Source organism: Cajanus cajan, chromosome 8 (genome assembly GCF_000230855.2).
Source record: "Cajanus cajan strain Asha chromosome 8, NIPB_CcT2T_4, whole genome shotgun sequence".
In the NCBI taxonomy this organism is placed as follows: Eukaryota; Viridiplantae; Streptophyta; class Magnoliopsida; order Fabales; family Fabaceae; genus Cajanus; species Cajanus cajan.
The window spans coordinates 52,176,289-52,198,360 of NC_138524.1; the positions used below are offsets into that span (position 1 = coordinate 52,176,289).

Sequence of the window (22,072 nt, forward strand, 5' to 3'; positions counted from 1 at the left end):
GAGGGGAGATGCGAACTGGAGCTACTGTACCAGCTTCTCTGGTGAATATGCTCAAACAGAACACCTTTGGAGGACTACCATCAGAAGATCCTAATGACCACTTAGAGGGGTTCTTGGAAATCTGTGAGACCCAGCAATTTGATGATGAAGTTTCTGATGGAATGCGACTCCGCTTATTCTCACTCACCTTGAGAGATAAGGCAAAGGTGTGGCTAAGAACAGTGCCTAGAGAAAGGATAGCAACTTGGGAATTATGTGAAAGAGCTTTTCTAGAGAAATTCTTTCCTCCTTCTAAAACTAAAGAATTGAGGAAGAAAATCACTAATTTCCAACAAGGCACTGGAGAGACTATTTATGAAGCATGGGAGCGGTTCAAGGGATATCTTCAAGCATGCCCACAACATGGCTTCAACCGTTGGCTTACCATCCAATTTTTCTTTGAAGGATTGGACCAACAAAGCACCATGATATTAGACTCAGCAGCTGGAGGATCTTTCATGGGGAAACCTATTAATGACTGCATGATTATTTTGGAAAATGTAGCCTCAAATCACAGCCAATACAGTGAAAGAGAAGTCACAGCAAGGAAAGGAACTCCGGGGCGATATGAAGTGAACAATATTGAGTTACTCTTAGCAAAATTTGATACTCTTAATCAAAGGTTAGACAAGATGGAAAAAGCTAAGGTTAATTCAGTGGCTACAAATCAAGTATGTGACCTTTGTAGGGAACAAGGGCACACTGCAGTAGATTGTACCTCAATTTTTACTGGAGAAGAAGAAGATACTACTGAACAAGTGGCAGCTTCTCATAATTTCTATGACACTCCTCGAAGAGAGAAGAGTAATCCATATTCCAACACGTACAACCCTGGTTGGAAGAATCATCCTAACTTTTCTTGGAAGAATAACCCAGTTCAAGGAACTAACAATCAGCAACCTAATTTCCGTCCGTCCAATCACTTCATTAATGGGGAAGGAAATCCAGTACAGACACCCTCAATTCAACAAAGTGTTTCAAGATTAGAAAACCTTATGGAGAATTTTATCACTAATCAAAAACAGACCAATGATTCAATGGCAAATTCTATTCAAAACCTTGCTGTCAAGGTTGAGAATATTACTCTCCACAACAAGATGCTGGAAAATCAAATTGCACAGTTGATGCCTAGTTCAAACAATTCTCCAGGTAAGTTCCCAGGTAAAACAGTTGCAAACCCAGCTGAAAATGTTAATGCTGTTACTTTAAGGATTGGGAAGAAATTAGACAGACCTGTGTCTAATCAAAATGATAATATTGAGATTGATGAAGACGCTTCTCCTATGGTTGAAAAACCTGAAAAAGAGAGATTAGAAAAAGAAAAAGTATCTTCATCAAAGCCTCAAACTGTTTATCACCCTCCAATTCCTTTTCCTCAAAGGTTAGCAAGGACTAAACTTGATAGACAATTTGAAAAATTTTTAAATATGATCAAACATGTGTATGTAAACATTCCATTTGTAGAAACTCTACAACAGATGCCTACATATGCTAAATTTCTTAAGGATCTTTTAGCTAACCGAAGGAAATTGGATGATAGAGAGACTGTTACATTGATCCATCATAATTTGCCCAAAAAACTTAAGGATCCTGGTAGTTTCTCTATACCTTGTCTCATTGGAAATCTAAGGTTTGAAAAAGCCTTATGTGACCTTGGGGCAAGTATCAGTTTAATGCCTTTATCAATTTGCAAGAAATTAGATATGGGAGAATTAAAGCCTACAGCAATGTCAATCCAGTTAGCAGATAGATCTATAAAATATCCCATAGGAATTTTAGAAGATGTTCCAGTTAAGATAGGTAAATTTTTAATTCCGGGAGATTTTGTTGTTTTAGAAATGGAAGAGGACAAACAAATACCAATCATACTAGGTAGACCATTTTTAGCTACAGCAGGCGTGATAGTAGATGTCAAACATGGAAAATTGTCCTTATCCATTAATGATGAAACAATGGAATTTAATATTGCTAAATCTGTTAGACAACCTTCTCTTGAAAATATTTGCTGCAGGGTTGATATATTGCCTAAAGACATGGAGGAAGAAGTCATGAGATCTATTTTGAGGGATCCCTTGGAGAATTTTCTAGTTGGAGGAAAGCACATAGATCTTGAGGGGATTCAACCTAATTATGCTTGCTTGATCGATTCAAGTCCCCCGTGTAAAGAAAAAGATCCTCTAGTAGAAAGTCTTCTTGAGCCTTCAACAGATTGGGGTTAGGAGGATGTACGCATTTCATTAATTTTATTCCAAAAAAAAAAAAATAAAAAAAAATAATAATAAAAAAAAAAAAAAAAAAAAATTTCAGAGTTTCAGAGAGAATCACGACCGTGATTCTAAATCACGGGCGTGATCTTCTCTGGAAAATTTTTGGAAAAATTTTTGGGAAAACCCCAGAGAGAATCACGACCGTGATTCTAAATCACGGGCGTGATCTCCTACAGATACAGCCCGTGATTTTTGAAATTCCACTTTCCCTTATATATTCTTCCCCCTCCTTTTACATTCTCACTTCTCTCAAACCTACGACCCATTCTCTCTTTTCTTCTCTCCCAAACCCTAGCTTCTCACTTCTTCTTCCTCTTCTTCCTTCTTCCTCCCACATTCACTCCTTCCGTTCATCCATGGCTCCCAAGCGCACCCGTACCGTTGGTTCGTCCTCCACCGCTTCCGATACCCACAGTTACGAGGAAGAAGCAAGTGAAATTCCGCAACTTCCTCCGAGGTTCTATCGGAACGATGAACAGCGTGAGCGGAACGAGGTATTACGCTTCCGCACTATCCATCCTACCAGGTATCTCGACTTCCCATTTATTCGTAAGTTGGGTTTACGTGCTGATATCAATTTCATGTTAACTAACATTGGGTGGACAACCTTTGCTACCATGCATAATGATGTTGTTTATCCTCGACTAGTTCTTGAGTTCTTGAGCTCTCTCCACACGGAAATATTATCTGGGCCAAATTGTTCTGAAGGTTTGATTTCTTTCCGTATGTTTAACCAAGAACACGAATTAACCCTAGCTCAGTTCAATAATATTTTTGGATTTCCCACTGGAGGGAGCACGAGAACCCCAAGTTCTTTCAACCCTGGTTCTTTTTGGTATAGTTTGACAGGTACAAGTAATTGGGTCGCTGGAAAATGTAATTCCTCTGCTTTCCGCCATCCCGCCATCCGTATTATGCACCGCTTTATTGCCTCTACTGTTTTGGCCCGAGGTGATTCTGAAGGAAAGGTTCGTTTGAGCGACCTTTTACTTTTATGGGCTATGATGGAAAACAGAGAGGAGCCTATTGATTCTGGCAGTCATTTGGCACGACAGTTCCAGAGTATTTCCAATACCAGCCACGGTGCGATTGTGAATGGCGGCCTCATTACCACTATAGCCAAACACCTTGGCTATCACGCTTGGCTGGACCAGTTAGAACCACTCCCTGGAAGCCGTACTATTAATTTTGCTACCTGCTCTTCTATGAACTGCATTGCGAAAGATGAAAATGATAAATACTACTTTGTAGTAACCCAGTCGGGAGTGCACCACCAGTTACCAAATCCAACATACACCGTGAAGAACCGGGCTACCTGGCAGTTTCCACTGGAGCCATTAGAGGACCGACCTCTAGCAGCTGAGGAAGCGGCTCCTGCAGAGGAGGAAGCAGCTCCTGAACAACCCCCTCTACATCCTGGACCTGAGGTGGACAATGCTGCTATCCTAGCAGCTATCCAATCAATGGATAACCGGCTGCAACAAATGGATGAACGCCAGCAGCATTATAATTACATGGTTGATCAAATGTATAAATGGCACATTCAACGGTATCCAGATGATTTTCCACCACAGTGAGATCTTTCTTATTCCTTATTTTACTCTGATGCTTAGGGACAAGCATTCCTTTCTGTTGTGGGTTGGTTGCATATTCATGCATTTTATAATTTTGTCAAAATAATCTATCATGCATTCATTAGCTCTTTGCTTCGGGACAAGCAAATCTTTAAGTTTGGGGTTAGGAGGATGTACACATTTCATTCATTCATGCAAAAAAAAATAAAAATAAAAATAAAAATAAAAAAAAATAAAAAAATAAAAAAATCATGCATATATACATATTCAGTTAATCCCAGCTTGAATTTGTGTTTAAAAAGTAAATATTTTTAAAGAAATTGTTCGTCTTTGAAAACACTGAATGTGATGAATTGAATCTTGAAGTCTCAGAACAAAAGGTTGAAAAATTAGCTGGTTTTGTGGCTAGCACTTGGTTCTTAGTATTAAGGCTTGAAATGATCGAGAATTATAAAAATAGTCTCTTGAAGATAAATTCTTTTTAATTCGTGCTTAAAAGCTTTTGGGGGGTAAAAAAAAAAAAAAAAAAAAAAAAAATAATAATAATAATAATAATAAAAAATATATATATATCACCTAGCACCCCTTTGAGGTCATAGGTTAGAGGGAGAATATTCTTAACCTTAGAAAACTAAGGGAACTAATTAGCTACTGGGGAATTGTTTAGTAAAATAGCTAACCCCCTTTGAGGCTACATGTTCTTGAAATTATCATCCTCTCTACACTGATTGGCTACTGGGGAAATGTTTTAGGTGAGACAAAAACAAAAATAAAAATATTACCCCCATTTGTGTCACAAGCATCGAAAAATTATTTCTGTTAAATTATCTTCATTTGACTAATGAGCTTTACAAGATTTGACATCATGAAACCCTTAGAAACTAAGAGTTGGTGCTAGTAATGAAAGATTAAGATTCTAATTGGACCTTGTGAGACTAAGAGTGAAGATTTTAAATGCTCAGTTAATTCTTGATGAATTTTTTTCAAAGTGCTAATTATTGTTTGAGGACAAACAAAAGTTCAAGTTTGGGGTTATTTGATGTTGTATATTTTACTCGTATTTTAGCACTTTAATTCACAAGAATTCATAGCATAATCATGCATATCTTTCATGTTTTTAATAAATTTTTATATCATTTTCCTATTTTATGCTTTTCTTGGTATGTGTTGTGTTTTCTCTAAGCAGGATCAAGATTTAAGAATTAAAGAGGAAATGCTGAGCTACAGGGAAAATCACGGCCGTGATTCTAAATCACGCCCGTGATTCACCAGAGAAAATCACGGTCGTGATTCCCAATCACACCCGTGAACGCCACTAACCCTTCATAGATGTGCTCCAGAGAAGATCACGGTCGTGATTCTCAGTCACGGCCGTGATTCACTTCGCGTCCCAGCTTTTTAAGTTTTATGTTTTATTTTTATTTTATCTTTGTAATTTTTATCTTGGTAGTTTTACCTTTTTACCCTTTTAGGTTATAAATTAGATTAGGTTAGCCTAGAACCGGGACTTTTTCCGGAGAGAGTTTTAGTTTTTGACACTTAGAGAAGGTTGGGCGCCTGTGCCATCGACTCTAAGGTTTGCTTTTCTTTTATTCTTTTCTTCTTGGAGAACTACTATGAACTCCTGTGAGTAGTTTCCCTTTTTCTGGGATCAGGGCTTAGCCTCTGAGAACCTCTTTATTAATGCATTATTCAGTTTCTTAATTTTATTCCAATTCTTGATCTGTTCTTTTATATTTTATATATGAACTTTAATATTATTGTTTTCATAATAACATTAATTAAGGATGAACTGAGAGGAGAACTTGATTATAATTATGATAAACAATTAATCTTAATTTTCATAATCATAGATAATTAGGGATGAACTGAGAGGAGAACCTAATTATCGGAACCTAAAGGAATAGACTTGAGTGTTAAATCACGAGAGTAGATTTAAGCTTTCGAGGAGCAATAGATTAACAAAGATCTTAACGGGTTTAATTGAACGTAATTACCACGAGAGTAGGGATTAATTTTAATTAAACACGTCCTCGTAGCCTGAGAAGGTGCAAGGATTAAATTAGGTTAAGACTACCTTCAAGATGGAATAGAATTAATTAATGAAAATAATAATTCAATAATGTTGGAACTCTTTGTGCAAACCCTAGATTCCCGGAAATCTCCTTATCTTATCTTAAAGTTTTATCTTATTCATTAATTGCATTACTATCTCTTTTACCATGAAATCTGATCTTATCATATCAAAACAGAAATTCCATCTGTTTTAAAATTCAAATTAAAATACTAGTAATTCTAGGTCAAACACGTAGTCCCTGTGATTCGATATTTATTACTTGACGACAACCGTACACTTGCGGTTTTTCATACATCACAACCCTAGATGCCTCCCCTCCTATAAATACCCAACTCCCCACCACTTGTAAATACTTTGGATTATATGATATTGAGTGAGCCTTTTGAGCCTCAAAATCCATCCTTAGTCACTAGCTAGTTTCGGCTAGCCTCCTCCTATCTCCACCCTTGGAGAATAGGAACCCTAGAGTGGCCTCCACCTATCATTGGAGTGAGCCAACCTTGTGAGCAACCATACACCACCATTCCATAAAGCTTCCGCCCAACACTTCCTTTTTCACGCAAACCTCCCCCTTCTCCACCCTAAAATCTTCCTTGTGTCTTCCCTTTGGTGAACAAGATCAAGGGCAAGGACTTCCTCTCCTTACAATACGTTATTCATGGAAGGAGGAAGCCATCACGACTCGTGGCATACTGCGCTGTGAATCGCCTTACCAGAGTGTTGAAGTTGTCTATCGACTCTACCGGCAATTGAGTGTACCAGTTGAGCGCTACCCCCTTGAGCGAGGTCGGAAAAATCCTACACAAAATAGCATCTTCATTAGTGTATAGGTTTACTTGTGTAATGTACAAATCGACATGCTCGTCTGGATCTGTCGTGCCGTCATAGCGGTCGATGTGGAAATGTTTCCACTTGAAAGGGAGAGGTGTCTCCATGATGCCATCCACAAAAGGATGACGGCGGAAGGTCGCCTGATTTCCCGTGCCGTGGGCAGGGGCGTTGCTGACATCATGTGCCGACCTATTCGTCGGTACGTGAGACCGATGTGTGGCAGGTCTGGGAGTTGGTACCCTAGTCGCGACTGGCGGTTGAGAAACCGAATGGCCTTCCTCCTCATGCAAGTGACTCGGTTGAGGGGGTTGATCAGAGGGACGCCGAGGGAGTTGAGCGCGAATACGCTCGTTCTCGGCGCACAACACCGCTAGGTTAGCCTCGTTAGTGGTACGCATCATGGCTAGGTCAGTTTCGTGCTTGGCACGCATACTTTGCAGATCAGCGGTGTGCTGCTGCCGCATCTGCTCGACCTGCTCGATCAGTCTTCTCAATGCTGCTTCGTTGTTCATGTTAGTTGCGTGATCTAGGTCGTCTGTTGCGCGTCTGCTATGGCTTCTGGTGAAAACCATACGGAAGGCCGATAAGAGCTGTCTTGATCAGCCCCACGGTGGGTGCCAAATGTTCTTACCGGAGATTTGCTGTAGAGATGATCCGCCGAGTAAGATCGATGAGCCTCCTTCACTGGTACGTTGGTGTTCCAAGATGGGGGTGGTACCTACAAAAGAGACTCCGATGCTAAAGTTAGGGTTTGTGGGAGTATGAGTCTCGTATATGTAATGCACGTACCTTTGTGTGGATTAGGGTTTTATTGGGCTTGGGCCTGAGATCAGTTTATGACCTAATTGGATGTAGGGCTGATGTGGCCTAGCGCGTGTCTGAGGTCACTCTGCGCTATGATGCCGAGCTCAAGCTCGGCATAGCGGTACAGATAGTACATTAGCCCCTCGAGCTCCAAAGACCGTAGGTCGAGGAGTTAAGACCGAGCTCGACAAGGGGTCGTGACTCTTCGCGCACGCCTATCTGACATGACGCCATGTGTCATAACCGTCACCTCGTTCCCATAACGCGTGGGCGGCGCGTGACAAGATTGTATTTTTATTGGTTTGATGACGTGGCCTCTTTGGGCCGATGTGGTGTTCCAATATCCATGTTTCATGGCCGAGCTGAGGAGCTCGCCAATAATGAGCTTATTGCTTGGTTAGGCTGGTAAACCTTTGACCGAGTCAGCAGATTGGTGAGGTACAAGTCGACAACTCGGCTGGCCAGTACAATTTCATTTTCACTTAACTGGTTCACCTTGCTTTACTAATGGTTTGCTTAATTTTGTGAGTAGAGATGCATGCTAATGCTTCGTTTGTATGTATGGGTTCAATGATGGTAATGACGCTTAGTGGTTACTCGGATTGAACAGAGGGTTAGATCTATGAGAAAATATTTCGAACCAAGGATTTGATGCTACAACAACTGAGTTGGAGAGTTACTGTTCCATTGCTTACTGTTCATTATTCACTGTTTCATTCATTTGAATCTGAAAACCCCGCCATACTGTGTGTCTGTTTGTTGTATTTCATGAACCTCGGATTGATATTGTTGCTCCTTGAGAGACGACCTAGGAGGCACTTCCTAGTACTACAAATTTCGTATTTTATTTGATTGGGTACGACACCGATCAAATTTGGCGCTTTTGCCGGGGAGCAACGCTCCAGCCAAGGTTCTTTTATAACATAGTGTTTATTGTTTTATGTTATATTTTGTTTTGTTTCATATTGTATTGTATTGTTTTGTATTGTTTTTTATGATGTTAGATCATGTCCGTGTGTGTTAGTAGTGGTGCATTTTGTGGCTCAAATTCTGTTGCGTTTTGTGGCTCAAATTCTGGTGCGTTTTGCGGCTCAAATTCTGGTGCATTTTGCTTTGTTTTGGTGCGTGTTTGGTGCATGCTCTGTTTCGGTATAGCATACTCTGTTTTCTCTCCTTACTAGTCCTCTGTTCAGGTGCCAAAAATGTGGGAAAATGGTGCGTAAGTGTTACAAGTGTGGTGCAAAATCTGGTGCAATTTGGTGCGCGTGAATAGTGCTGAATAGTAGCTGAATTTTCCAATTAATTGTGATTTTTGGTTTTGATAGCTAGACTTGTTATTTTTGCCTCAAATTTTGTGTGGTAACTTCTTTCAACCTATATTTTGTGAAAAAAATAGCTAGGGCACCCAGTTTGGTCAAGATTTGGAGATACCAAAATTTTTGAAAATTGATTTCAGCAAAACTTCAAAAGGCCATAACTTTGGCTTTAGTTATCGGAATTGTCGCAACCCAAAAATTTTTGATCTTGCGACCTATGCTTTAGACACCCTTTTAAAAATCTCATCAATTGAGGAATGCCCGGACACCAGACTAATCCTTAATTGATGGTTTTGAAAATATGTTTAATGGAGTCGCCACCAATGTTTTACTCAAAACATTGGAAAAAGAAAAGATTTTTTTAAAAGGTCCAATAATGGCCTTGATAACCAGAATTGGGTTCGGGGGTCGGTTACGTGTAAGAAAGGTATTAAGCACCCTTAGAGCGCCCTAAATCGGTACCCTATGATGAAGTTAACGTGATAAGAAATAATAAATTAAATATTAGATCCCCTTTGTTAATAACTATTTACATGTTTGAAATTTAAATTATACGAATGACCCTAAAATATCTACATGATTGCTTTTATTATAATAATGTTTATCAAAAATAAGAAACAAAGATAAAAATAAAGGAGAGAGAAGAAGATTGACTGAAATACCTCGTATCAAGCTTTGTTAATACTACGGCCTGTAGAGGCTACGAAAATACTACGGCCTGGAGAGGCTACGAAAATACTACGGCCTGTAGAGGCTACGAAAATACTCCGGCCTGCAGAGGCTACCAAAATACTACGACAACGAGGGTACCGCCGAGTTCCTCGAAGTCGAAATCGGGACCGCCGTCGAGCTCCCACCATAGGTCCGTTGAAGCCTTAAAAATCAGCATCGAGAGTCGCCGTCGAGCCTCTCAAATTAGTGAATGACAATGAGGGTACTGCCGAGTTCTTCAAAGTCAAAATCGGGATTGCCGTCGAGCTCCCACTTGTGGGCCGGCTGAAGCCCTAAATATCAGTCCAGCTTGGAGAGGCTGAGCTCATAATATACTCCCTCTTCAACAAGCAACAAATAAAGGAACATTATCACAAAAGGGACAATGGAGCTTCTACTCAAAGATTGAAGACCAGGTGTACAGTTTGTCAGCCTTGTTACCCAATAGAGTAAACAACTGCTCTAAAGGGTGAGGATGCGAACAAATGCACCTATCTAAGGGAAACAGCGCAGAAGCACCAATACCAAAGAGACGAAGAGAAGACCAGACGAAATGTCTACGTCTTTACTTGCCTTTGGAAAAGTAACACAGCTATTCCAAAGGACAAGTAAAGAGGGGCAGCTGTAGACACCCAATTTCGTCCGGGGGGCATACAATTAGCAAAATAGGACATCAGAGGGCCCAAATCAACTTTTTTTAGCGGCCTAGAACGGGCCGTTCCAAAATCGGAACGGGTCGTTCCAAAGTCAGAACGGGTCGTTCCCAAGTCCAGAACAGGCCGTTCTAGAATTGGAACGGGCCGTTCCGAGACTCCTAAAAGGCCTAAAAATGTTAGGTTGGAACGGCCCGTTCCGATTTTGGAACGGCCCGGTAAAAAAAGTTTATTTGGGCCCTCTGATGTCCTATTTTGCTAATTGTATGCCCCCCGGACGAAATTGGGTGTCTACAGCTGCCCCTCTTTACTTGTCCTTTGGAATAGCTGTGTTACTTTTCCAAAGGCAAGTAAAGACGTAGACATTTCGTCTGGTCTTCTCTTCGTCTCTTTGGTATTGGTGCTTCTGCGCTGTTTCCCTTAGATAGGTGCATTTGTTCGCATCCTCACCCTTTAGAGCAGTTGTTTACTCTATTGGGTAACAAGGCTGACAAATTGTACACCTGGTCTTCAGTCTTTGAGTAGAAGCTCCATTGTCTCTCTTGTGATAATGTTCCTTTATTTGTTGCTTGTTGAAGAGGGAGTATATTATGAGCTCAGCCTCTCCAGGCTGGACTGATATTTAGGGCTTCAGCCGACCCACAGGTGGGAGCTCGACGGCAATCCCGATTTTGACTTTGAAGAACTCGACGGTACCCTCATTGTCATTCACTAATTTGAGAGGCTCGACGGAAGCTCTCGATGCTGATTTTTAAGGCTTCAACGGACCTATGGTGGGAGATCGACGGCGGTCCTGATTTCGACTTCGAGGAACTCGGCGGTACCCTCGTTGTCGTAGTATTTTCGTAGCCTCTGCAGGCCGGAGTATTTTCGTAGCCTCTACAGGCCGTAGTATTTTCGTAGCCTCTCCAGGCCGTAGTATTTTCGTAGCCTCTACAGGCCGTAGTATTTTCGTAGCCTCTACAGGCCGTAGTATTTTCGTAGCCTCTACAGGCCGTAGTATTTTCGTAGCCTCTACAGGTCGTAGTATTTTCGTAGCCTCTACAGGCCGTCTGCTGATATTGTGAGTATTATTATGCCGGCCTCTCCAGGCCGCCTGCTGATGGTGAGTATTATTGTGCCAGCCTCTCCAGGCTGCCTGCTGATGGTTAGTATTATTGTGCCAGCCTCTCCAGGCCGCCTGCTGATGGTGAGTATTATTGTGCCGGCCTCTCCAAGCTGCCTGCTGATGGTGATTATGTGATTCCCCCTCTTTTTTTTGGAGGACGTCTGATGAAGACGAGGATTGCTGGTAGGTGGTGCCCTTGTGATTTTGGGCAAAGGAATTGATGCGTGACAAGGATTCTAGTGTTGCCCCTGTCGTGTGAGTATTGTGATGCCTCTCCAGGCACAATGCTGAGTCCTTTTGATGATTGATTATTTGGTTGTTGGTGGACGGTTGTGGAATGAAAGACTGCCCCTAGGTGGATGGGCAGGAGATGTTTGTTGTGCCCCTGTGTTGGTGGGCAGAAAAGTGGATGGCTGGCAGGGATTTCAATGTTGCCCCTGCCGCTTGAGTATTGTGATGCCTCTCCAGGCGCTTGCATGTAGTAGATTTTTTGAATTTTATTTTTTGTTTAGCTTCGGCTTTTTCATATTTGAAGCTTGCCTTTTCTGCGATTTTCTTAAATGCTTCGGCTTTTTCAACATGTACGAAACTTGCCTTTTTCTACTATTTTTTTTAATGCTTCGGCTTTTTCAACATGTACGAAGCTTGCCTTTTTCTCACGTTGTTGCTGTTGCTCTTTATTGTCATCATTGGTAGAGGGATCTATTTCATGATGATGTTATTTGCTGAATCTTTATCGATGAGTATTATTTTGGAAGCCACTCCTGGCTTTGGTTAGGAAGTCATTCCTGGTCTTGGCATTCTCTTGGATCATCCTTCATTCAATTAAGGAGTAGGGCACGATAGCCTCTTCATGCTTACAAACTTGCTTGTTTGGTCGATTCTATTCTATTCCACTGTTGATATGTCTTTGCTTAGTGGGCACATAGAATCACTCGGGGTCGCTATTTGCCACTGCTTGGCTCATGGTTGGCTATTTAGCTTGGGCTTCGTCCTGATAACTCCTTATGACTCATAGCAAGTAGAATGCATGGATGCATGAATGTAATGAAAATGCAATACAAGAATGATTCTTTTATTTATATTTTTTTTGTGTAACGCCCTTTCATATGCCCTTAACTCATATGCATGCGATGCAGTTTATGCTCATGTGTTTATTCCTAAAGATGCAATTCGTCATTTTTTTTTATGTCGGGAAATTAACCTGTACGCATTAAGGTTAATGTTGACGCTTTCTTTCTATCCATGTCAATCTTGATTACTGTCGGGATATGTTCTTTTGAGCCCAAGCTTCAGTGGCTCCTTGACTATCCAGTCGATGTGTGGTCAAGCGTCTCTAACCTCTGTTTGAGGACATCTCGGCCTTCTCTCTGTGAGTATTCACTGTGCATTTTTCGTGTATCTTTTCAGTGCTATTTAAATTCCATAAGGGTCAAGAGAAAAGAAGGAAGGAATGTTATTATTTTTTTTTTTCGAAAGGGTTATTAGAAGGGATTTTTCAAAAAGGGTTTTTTTTAGAAGAAGGGCTGGCCAAGGTAGGCCTTTGTGTTTAGGGTTATTAAACAAAATGTATTTGTTGCAAGGAAGTTATCAATGTGTTTTAGCCTTTTTGGAAAGTGGAGTGATGACTTGGGGTCGCACTCTGATTGAATGATTCCCTTGAGCTGTCTTTCAGTTTTCAACTCAAGTTGCTGCTTTAATGTCTTAACTTTTGCCTAGGTCACTCAGGATGTGTTTCCTAGCAGACATTTTTCTTTTGATCTTTTTCTTTTGCCTAGGTTACCCATTTTTACTTGGGGATTGCCTAGCAGATCTTGCCCTAACTTTTGCGCAGCCCCCTTAGTGGGTTTCCTGCCGGGCCTTCATTTTTTTTTGCAGCACTCATGATGTATGGGATGACTTTATTTTATCAAACCCTAGTCATGTTTGAATTCCTGATTGTTCCTTTATTATCCTTTCCATGCTATTATCGAGTAACATCTTTGTCGCAAATACATTTTGTTTATTAAGGGTTGATGGATGAGGCCTAGAGTGAATATTTAAAGGGAGAAGAAAAACGAAAGAGTGTTATGGCATTTAAAACAATACTTTCAATTTACACATGCCCCTTTAGCAAAGCTCGAAAGCCCGGGCATGCCCCGAGTTCGTGATTCATACACAGAGAGATAGACAGAGGTTGCCCCCTAGAGAGTCATGAATGATTTGATAATTTCCAAAAGAAAACCTTTCCACTTGCTTGAACGTCGGTGTTTTGCATTTGGAGTGAAACCTTTGTGAATTCTTGCTTTCGAAGGGAATACTCGAGCCACCTTTCGATTCCAACTCAAATAGACATTTCTTATTTTTATATATCCCTACTTTTGCATAGGACATATCCTATCGGGATTTTGATTTTTTTTTTCACCCTAATTTTTGCCTAGGATGCCCTTTACGGGTTTTCATCCTAACGGGTTTTTTGTATGCAATGTCTTTATTCTTCAATTGGGTTTTGTCATGTAATTCCCTAAAAAGCAAGGATTCTACCATTATTGACCATTCCTCTTATCCCGACAATTGTTGTTTCCGCATGAGAAAGTCTCGATGTTTGAATCGTCAATTTGGGCGTGTGATGCCCCCAATTACTGATAAGTGTTCCCCGATTTGATGTGTCAGGTTCGCATTTGATTACAGTAATTTCCATTATCCGGCTAACACGCACAAATTAGATTTCCCTTTTTATTCTTATTTATTATTTACAAGGAAGGCGTGTTATCTATATGAAAGGTAAAATAGGATGCAAAGACATATGAGAAATTCGACGGATACCATTCTCATTGATTTTTTTTTAGAGAACATTCTTTGCATACTATTATATGTGCCTTCCATTTCTAATGAATGTATGCTAATGCACTATCCTAGGAGATGCATGATATTTATTTATTTACCTAAATTTTATCATTTTTTTTTACTAAGGGTTATGATGCATGATTTTTTTTCTATATTTTTTGTTTTTGTTTTTTTTTATATAGACTACCCTATATGATGCTTTAGAGTTAGGGTATATAGAAGGGAGTTAAATTTTTATCATATTTTTTTTATTAATATCTATTTGTTTATAATTCTTATCTATTTAAAATAAATAAACACAAACAAATGCAACATATGCTCAAACAAATGTACACCCGCGAACAGTCACGTTTAAATCCTTGGTCTGTGGTCCCTGCAAGAAAAGTGCATTGTATAGGACGGTTCTAATCTCACTGGTCTTAAGGCCCCCAAGGTGCCCCCATTATAGGGACCCAGTATCTCTGTCGTCGTCACCTGGCAAACTCTAAGGTCTGTCGCAGTATTTCGGGCTAGAGTAACCGGTTATCACCTTGAGTGTGATTTCCGACAAGGCTCGCAGGCTCCAAGGCCAAACTTGGGCCGGTCGTACGTCAACCACTCCCTATGTTTATTACCCTCATGCCCCCGGGTGTAGGGGGAACTGTTGTGTGCAAAGGTTTGTGTACAGTTTTATTCAAACAGGTGCAAAATTTAAATAAACAAACAAACAAATATTAAAGCCAAACAAATAAAACAAATAAAATAAAGGGGAAAAATATTTAAATTATTATTTTTATTTTATTAACTTCATCAATTAAATGGGCCTGACCCTCTTTAAACATCCCCAGCAGAGTCGCCATCTGTCGCAACCCGAAAATTTCCGATCTTGCGACCTATGGTTTAGACACCCTTTTAAAAATCTCATCGATTGAGGAATGCCCGGACACTAGACTAATCCTTAATTGATGGTTTTGAAAATATGTTTTATGGAGTCGCCACCAATGTTTTACTCAAAACATTGAAAAAAGAAAAGATTTTTTTAAAAGGTCCAATAATGGCCTTGATAACCAGAATTGGGTTCGGGGGTCGGTTACGTGTAAGGAAGGTATTAAGCACCCTTACAGCGCCCTAAATTAGTACCCTATGATGAAGTTAACGTGATAAGAAATAATAAATTAAATATTAGATCCCCTTTGTTAATAACTATTTAAATGTTTGAAATTTAAATTATACGAATGACCCTAAAATATCTACATGATTGCTTTTATTATAATAATGTTTATCAAAAATAAGAAACAAGGATAAAAATACAGGAGAGAGAAGAAGATTGACTGAAATACCTTGTATCAAGCTTTGTTAATGGTGATTCTAGGTGCTTTGCGGCGACCTTTTCACACTACAATACCTCACAAAATCTCAAGAAATACAAGAGAGAGAAAGAGAGAGAAAAAGAGAGAAATTTCGAGCTCTGGACGAAATTTTTGGAGTCCCTCAGAAATGTGCCCAAGCTCTCTATTTATAGGCTTCAGACAGGGTCCAGAACGGCCTGTTCCAAAATCCGAACGGCCCGTTCTGGATATGGCCGTTATGTGTTATATTTGTACCTTAGAACGACCCGTTCTGAAATTAGAACGGCCCGTTCCGGGGTACAAATTTAGGCCCCTTTGATTGGTTTGGAACGGCCCGTTCTGGCCCAGAACAGCCCGTTCCAACCTAACTTTTTTAGTCCTTTTGATTGGTTTGGAACGGCCCGTTCTGGTCTAGAACGGCCGTTCCAACCTAACATTTTTAGGCCTTTTAGGAGTCTCGGAACGGCCTGTTCCAATTCCAGAACGGCCTGTTCCGGACTTGGGAACGGCCCGTTCCGATTTTGGAATGGCCCGTTCCGGACCGCTAAAAAAAGTTGATTTGGGCCCTCTGATGTCCTATTTTGCTAATTGTATGCCCGGACGAAATTGGGTGTCTACAGGAATTAGGCAAACTTTTTTTTCATTTTGTGTAGAAAAAAAAGATCTATCAAATGCCATGCTTGATTTAGGAGCTTCAATTAATGTCATGCCTCTGTCTATTTTTAATTCTTTGTCTCTTGGTCCTTTGTAACCTACGGGTGTGGTCATTCAGTTGGCCAATAGGAGTGTTGCCCACCCCACAGGTTTTGTAGAGGATGACCTGGTTCGGGTTGGTGAACTTATTTTTCCCGCTGATTTTTATGTTCTTGATATGGAGGAGGGATTCTCCCATGGTTCTGTCCCAATCATTCTAGGCAGATCATTTTTGAAAACAGCCCGGACTAAGATTGATGTTTATGCTGGCACCTTGTCTATGGAATTTGGTGATATTGTTGTTCATTTTAATATTTTGGATGCCATGAAATTTCCTTCTGAAGCTCATTCTATTTTTCGTGCTGAATTGATTGATGATCTAGTTGATGAGCACATTCATGATTTTGATTCTTCTCATGCTAATAAGCATTCATTTTCATTTGATTTGTATAGTTGCCTTTCATGCATTGAGTCTGAGTCTGAATCTGAATATCAATCTGAATGTGAAACTGATTATGAGGCATCTGAATTTGACACTTTGGGTGTTGTACCTCTTGCTCTTGATTTTATATAGTCAGAATGCACTAACCATGTTGTAGGAAGTACAAAAGAATCTGACTTGCAGGTGTAGGTACAGGCTGCGAAACCCCTTCTCCCTTCTTTGGTTCCTTCTAATGTTCAGCCAACACCCACACCAGAGTTGAAGCCTCTTCTAGAGAACCTCAAGTATGCTTACTTGGAGGATGATGAGAGATTCCTTGTGATCATATCCACCTCCCTTGATGCTGATCAAGAAGACAGGTTGTTGCATGTGCTTCGGAAGCACACGAAGGCAATTGGTTGGACCCTGGCAGACATTCATGGCATTAGCCCATCCACATGCATGCACAGGATATTACTGGAGGATGGAGCTAAACTAGTGAGACAGCCCTAGAGGTGACTCAACCCTGTCATTTTGGATATTTTGAAGAAGGAGGTGACCAAGCTTCTTCAAGCTAGGATCATTTATCCTATATCAGATAGTCAGTGGGTGAGTCCGGTCCAGGTGGTCCCTAAGAAGACAGGCCTCACTGTTGTGAAAAATGAGAAGGATGAGCTCATTCCCACAAGAGTGCAAAATAGTTGGAGGGTCTGCATCGACTACCGAAGGCTGAATCAAGCAACCAGGAAAGATCATTTTCCTCTGCCCTTCATTGATCAGATGCTTGAGTGTCTCGAAGGTAAATCTCATTATTGTTTTCTTGATGGGTTCTCTGGTTATTTTCAAATTCATATTGCTCTTGAGGATTAGGAAAAGACCACATTCACCTGCCCTTTTGGTACTTTTTCCTATAGGAGGATGCCTTTTGGCCTATGCAATGCCCCTGGCACATTCCAGTGGTGCATGCTTAGTATTTTTAGTGACTTTCTTGAAAATTGCATAGAGGTGTTTATGGATGATTTTACTGTTTATAGATCTTCTTTTGATGCATGTTTGGATAGTTTGGATAGAGTTTTGAATAGATGCATTGAGACTAACCTTGTTCTTAATTTTGAGAAATGTCATTTCATGGTTGAGCAGGGTATAGTTTTGGGGCATATCATTTCTAGTAAGGGCATTGAGGTTGACCCTGCAAAGATATCTGTTATTACACAATTGCCTTACCCCTCTTGCGTGCGAGAGGTGCGATCTTTTCTTGGCCATGCAGGTTTCTACAGGCGTTTCATTAAGGACTTCAGCAAGAAAGCCCTTCCACTATCCAGCTTGCTTCAGAAGGATATGGAACTTAATTTTGATGACAGGTGCAAGGAGGCGTTTGATTGCCTCAAGAGAGCCTTGACCACCACTCCTATCATCCAGGCACCAGACTGGACAGTTCCCTTTGAGCTGATGTGTGATGCTTCAAATTATGCACTGGGAGCTGTCTTAGCACATAAGGTTGACAAATTACCTAGGGTGATATACTACGCTTCCAGGACATTAGATGCTGCTCAAGCAAATTACACGACCATGGAAAAGGAACTTTTAGCTATTATTTTTGCACTTGATAAATTTCGATCATATTTGCTTGGTTCTCGTGTCGTTGTTTTTACAGATCATGCAGCTCTAAAGTACCTGTTGAAGAAGGATGACTCAAAGCCTAGGCTAATCAAATGGATGCTCTGGCTTCAAGAGTTTGACTTGGACATCCGTGACAGGAGCGGAGCACAAAACTTAGTGGCAGACCATCTCAGCAGGATTGAGAGAGCTGAGGATGAGGACACTTTACCCATTCAGGATGATTTTCCTGATGAACACTTGTTAACTGTTTCTGTTCCTTCCCCCACTCCTTGGTTTGCAAACATTGTCAATTATTTAGTTGCTTTTGTTTCTCCTCCTTTAGCATCTAGAGCTCAAATTGATAAACTTAAGAGTGATGCTAAACATTATGTTTGGGATGACCCCTATTTGTGGAAGTTTTGCAGTGATCAGGTAATCAGGAGATGCTTGCTGGACCATGAGATTGACTCGGTCCTGCAGTTCTGTCATTCTTCTGCATCTGGTGGTCATCTTGGCATTCAGAGGACAGCTCACAAGGTGCTTGACTGTGGTTTTTAATGGCCCACCATCTTCAAGGATGCATGGAAGATTTGCAGCACTTGTGAGCAGTGTTAGAAAGCAGGAGGAGCCCTTTCTTGGAGACAGCAGATGCCTCAGCAACCCATGCTATTCTGTGAGGTCTTTGATGTCTGGGGTATAGATTTCATGGGTCCTTTTCCTATCTCTTTTGGTTTTTCATATATTCTCCTAACTGTTGATTATGTTTCAAAATGGGTGGAAGCCAAAACCACCAGAACTAATAATGCTCGGGTTGTTGTGGATTTTGTCAGATCTAACATATTTTGCAGGTTTGGAGTACCCAGAGCTATTGTTAGTGATCAGGGCACCCATTTTTGTAATAGATCCATGCAGGCCTTTCTTAGGAAGTATGGGGTTGTTCATAGAGTCTCTACACCCTACCACCCCCAAACTAATGGGCAAGCCTAGATTTCAAATAGGGAGATCAAGAGGATCTTAGAGAAGATTGTACAGCCCAACAAGAAAGATTGGAGCAATAGGCTAGAGGATGCTCTCTAGGCACATAGAACTGCTTACAAAGCACCCATAGGGATGTCTCCTTATCGGGTTGTCTTTGGCAAAGCATGTCATCTCCCTGTGGAGATAGAGCCTCGAGCCTATTGGGCTGTGAAGACCTGCAACTTCTCCATTGATCAGGCTGGTGAGGAAAGGAAGTTGCAACTAAATGAGCTTGATGAGATCCGCTTGGAAGCCTACGAGAATTCAAAATTCTACAAGGAGAAAACCAAGAAGTTCCATGACAGCTTGATAGCTAGGAAGGACTTCATGGTTGGCCAGAAAGTTCTCTTGTACAATTCTCGGCTCGGACTCATGGGTGGTAAGTTACGATCAAAGTGGATTGGACCTTTTGTTGTTACTAACGTTTATCCTTATGGTACAGTTGAGATCAAAAGTGAATCCACAGATAAAAGCTTTAAAGTCAATGGGCACCGGCTAAAGCCATTCCTCAGCAATCAATCTTTGTTGGATGTTGTTGTAGAGGAGATGTCTCTGCTTGACCCTACTTCTCTCCCACTGCCATGACTTAGGGAGTTTTCTTTCCCCTTCTCCTTCTTTACTTTTATTGCACTTGTCCAGATTTATTGATTGTTCTGATTGCTCTGATCTTCTATTTGTGCCACATTGGGACAATGTGTAGTTTAAGTGTGGGCGAGAACTGTTTTGGTTATATGCTTTTAGGGTTTATTTGTTATTTTTGGGTTTAGGTTTTATGTTTAGTTGTTATGTACAGTTTTGCATGTTTCTCTTTGATTTCTGGGTTTTGATAGTTTGTAGGCACTTACTTCATTCTTGGATAGGAGTTTTTTGATATTGTATGGTTTGAAATCGTTGCTTTTCTTTGCTTGGGAAGATGATTTTGAGGTTTGAGAGGTTGTTTTAATTGTGACAGATATACCCTGTGTGAGGATTTGAGCCACTCTCTGTTCTTTCTTGTGTGTTATGCCTCTTGATTGCTTGCACAGTTGCCTTGTCTTGACTCTGTTTGATACTTCTTGATTCACATGCATGTTTGGATATGATTAAGGCATTTTTGTTTTGATAAGCCTATGGCCAAATAAGCCTACCTTGAATTAACTCCTCTGATAACCCCTGCTGAGCCTATTTTCCCTTATTTGTTTGAAGCTCATTACAAGCCTTAAGCGAAAAACCATGATTACCTTAACCTTAGGGAGTTTTGGAGCTTTGGAATTGTTTTGGGAATAAGTTCTTGAATAAGTGTGGGGGTGTGTGTATGTTTCATTGGATGATGTATATTGGCTAGTTGATTCCTTATGCTGTACACTTTACTTCTTTACATGTTATCTTATCTCATTTTAAATTTTCGTGTGTACTGTTCACTACGTACTGTTCATTAAAAAAAATTTCCAAAAATCTAAAAAAAATGAAAAAAAAATGAATGAAAAAAAGAAGTTGTTTGAGGCAAGAGAAAGAGGATTGATTATCATAGAGGTCATTAGAGGTTTCTGGGTTTGTTTCTTGTGCGTATTCATCACTTATTCCCCATTGCTCCTCTGGTTCCTCTGGTTTGTAGCTACTTATCCCATATTTTATCTTCTACCTTGTCCTTGACCACATTACAACCCTTAAAAGACCTTATGATCCTTATGTGCATGTTTATTGGGTGTTGATTTTAGAGGCTTGCCAAGTCTATCTATTGCTTGTTTTTCATGAGTGCTTTGAGAGTATACAGTTTCCTAGACACTTGAAAGATACAGTGATACAGTGCATCTTGTGAGGTTCTGTTGCTTTTTATTCACCTCTTGAGCTGATTGATTGTCTTGCCATGTTTAGAAATGCTTGGATGATTTCCATAAGTATCTGGTTTCTCTGACTCCTTGTGTGTTGGATGTTGTCTACTCCTTTTCTTTTCCCAGGTTCATTGAGGATTGTGTAAATCTGTTTGTTTTCTTGTGTGTATTCTTATTTCTGTTGTGTCACTCTTTGATGCCTCTGGAATTGTTCCTTGCTCTACTTTTTGATTTTTCCCAGCAGTGCAAAAGGCTAAGTGTGGGGGAATTTGATGAGTCATTATTTTTCCCTATTTTCTTACCTTTCTGTACTTATTTTAATCTCTGATTTGTGCTTAATTTTTGATATTCTGCACTATTTTCTATTTGGGCTTTAATTGGACCGGTAATTCATATTTTAACTAATTTGAAATTTCTGAATCTAATTATTCCAATTTTTATTTTTAGGGAATTTTAATAATTATCTGGGCTTGGAATTAATTTCTGGACTTCAAGTGGAGCTGCCACATCATCTGCCATGTCAGCGCCACATCAGCCACATACTCACATTTTTGTCTACCTTGTTTTAGTCTTTTTTGGGCCAGACAAATGGGAAGGAGGCCCACTTCGTTTTAGGGTTTTGACCAAGTGTCTTCTAGGTCTTGGGGCTGACCATGCAGCCACCACTTTTGAACTGGGAGGCAGACTTGATGTGACCACGTTCTCCTCTTTCTTTTGGGCGTTTTTCCTTGTTCTGGAGCTATTCATCACCTATTTCTTCCATTTTTCGTTCTCTAGTTGTATTAAGAACTAAACCCTTCCATTTTCTTCCTTTGAGTTTTCGTTTTCTTCTATGTCTTCCTCCATGGAAGGCTAGACTGTAATACTCTCGAACTCGGTTAAATGCATTCATTGAGGTTTATTCATTCCTGGTGTTCTTACGTTTTTAATCCTTTTGAATCTGTTGTTTTTCCATGCTTTATGGTTTTGTTTTCACTTAACTGGTTCACCTTGCTTT

General features: G+C 40.4%; 1 protein-coding gene and 1 non-coding gene across 2 annotated transcripts; one reads left to right on the top strand and one right to left on the bottom strand.

The window, feature by feature from the left end:
- Positions 1-302: 302 nt before the first annotated feature.
- LOC145950983 (small nucleolar RNA R71) lies at positions 303-409 on the bottom strand. Its single transcript, XR_014428809.1, has one exon. It is a non-coding gene; the product is annotated as a small nucleolar RNA R71 (small nucleolar RNA).
- A 6,405-nt stretch (positions 410-6,814) lies between these two features.
- LOC145950523 (uncharacterized) lies at positions 6,815-18,805 on the top strand. Its single transcript, XM_083061615.1, has 7 exons — positions 6,815-6,987; positions 8,597-8,741; positions 16,307-16,503; positions 16,681-16,774; positions 16,859-17,146; positions 17,198-17,447; positions 17,916-18,805. The coding sequence occupies exons 1-7, from the start codon at positions 6,815-6,817 to the stop codon at positions 18,803-18,805; spliced, it is 2,037 nt and encodes a 678-aa protein (XP_082917741.1).
- The last annotated feature ends 3,267 nt before the right edge of the window (positions 18,806-22,072 follow it).

What these genes read in the sequence shown, in the direction of transcription:
- LOC145950523 (XM_083061615.1), top strand. Translation starts at nt 6,815, where the DNA reads ATGCTCGTCTGGATCTGTCGTGCCGTCATAGCGGTCGATGTGGAAATG. An exon ending in AATTTGACACTTTGGGTGTT is followed by an intron (nt 16,775 to 16,858) that starts GTACCTCTTGCT and finishes TTGCAGGTGTAG; the next exon opens with GTACAGGCTGCGAAACCCCT. An exon ending in TGGAGGATGGAGCTAAACTA is followed by an intron (nt 17,147 to 17,197) that starts GTGAGACAGCCC and finishes GATATTTTGAAG; the next exon opens with AAGGAGGTGACCAAGCTTCT.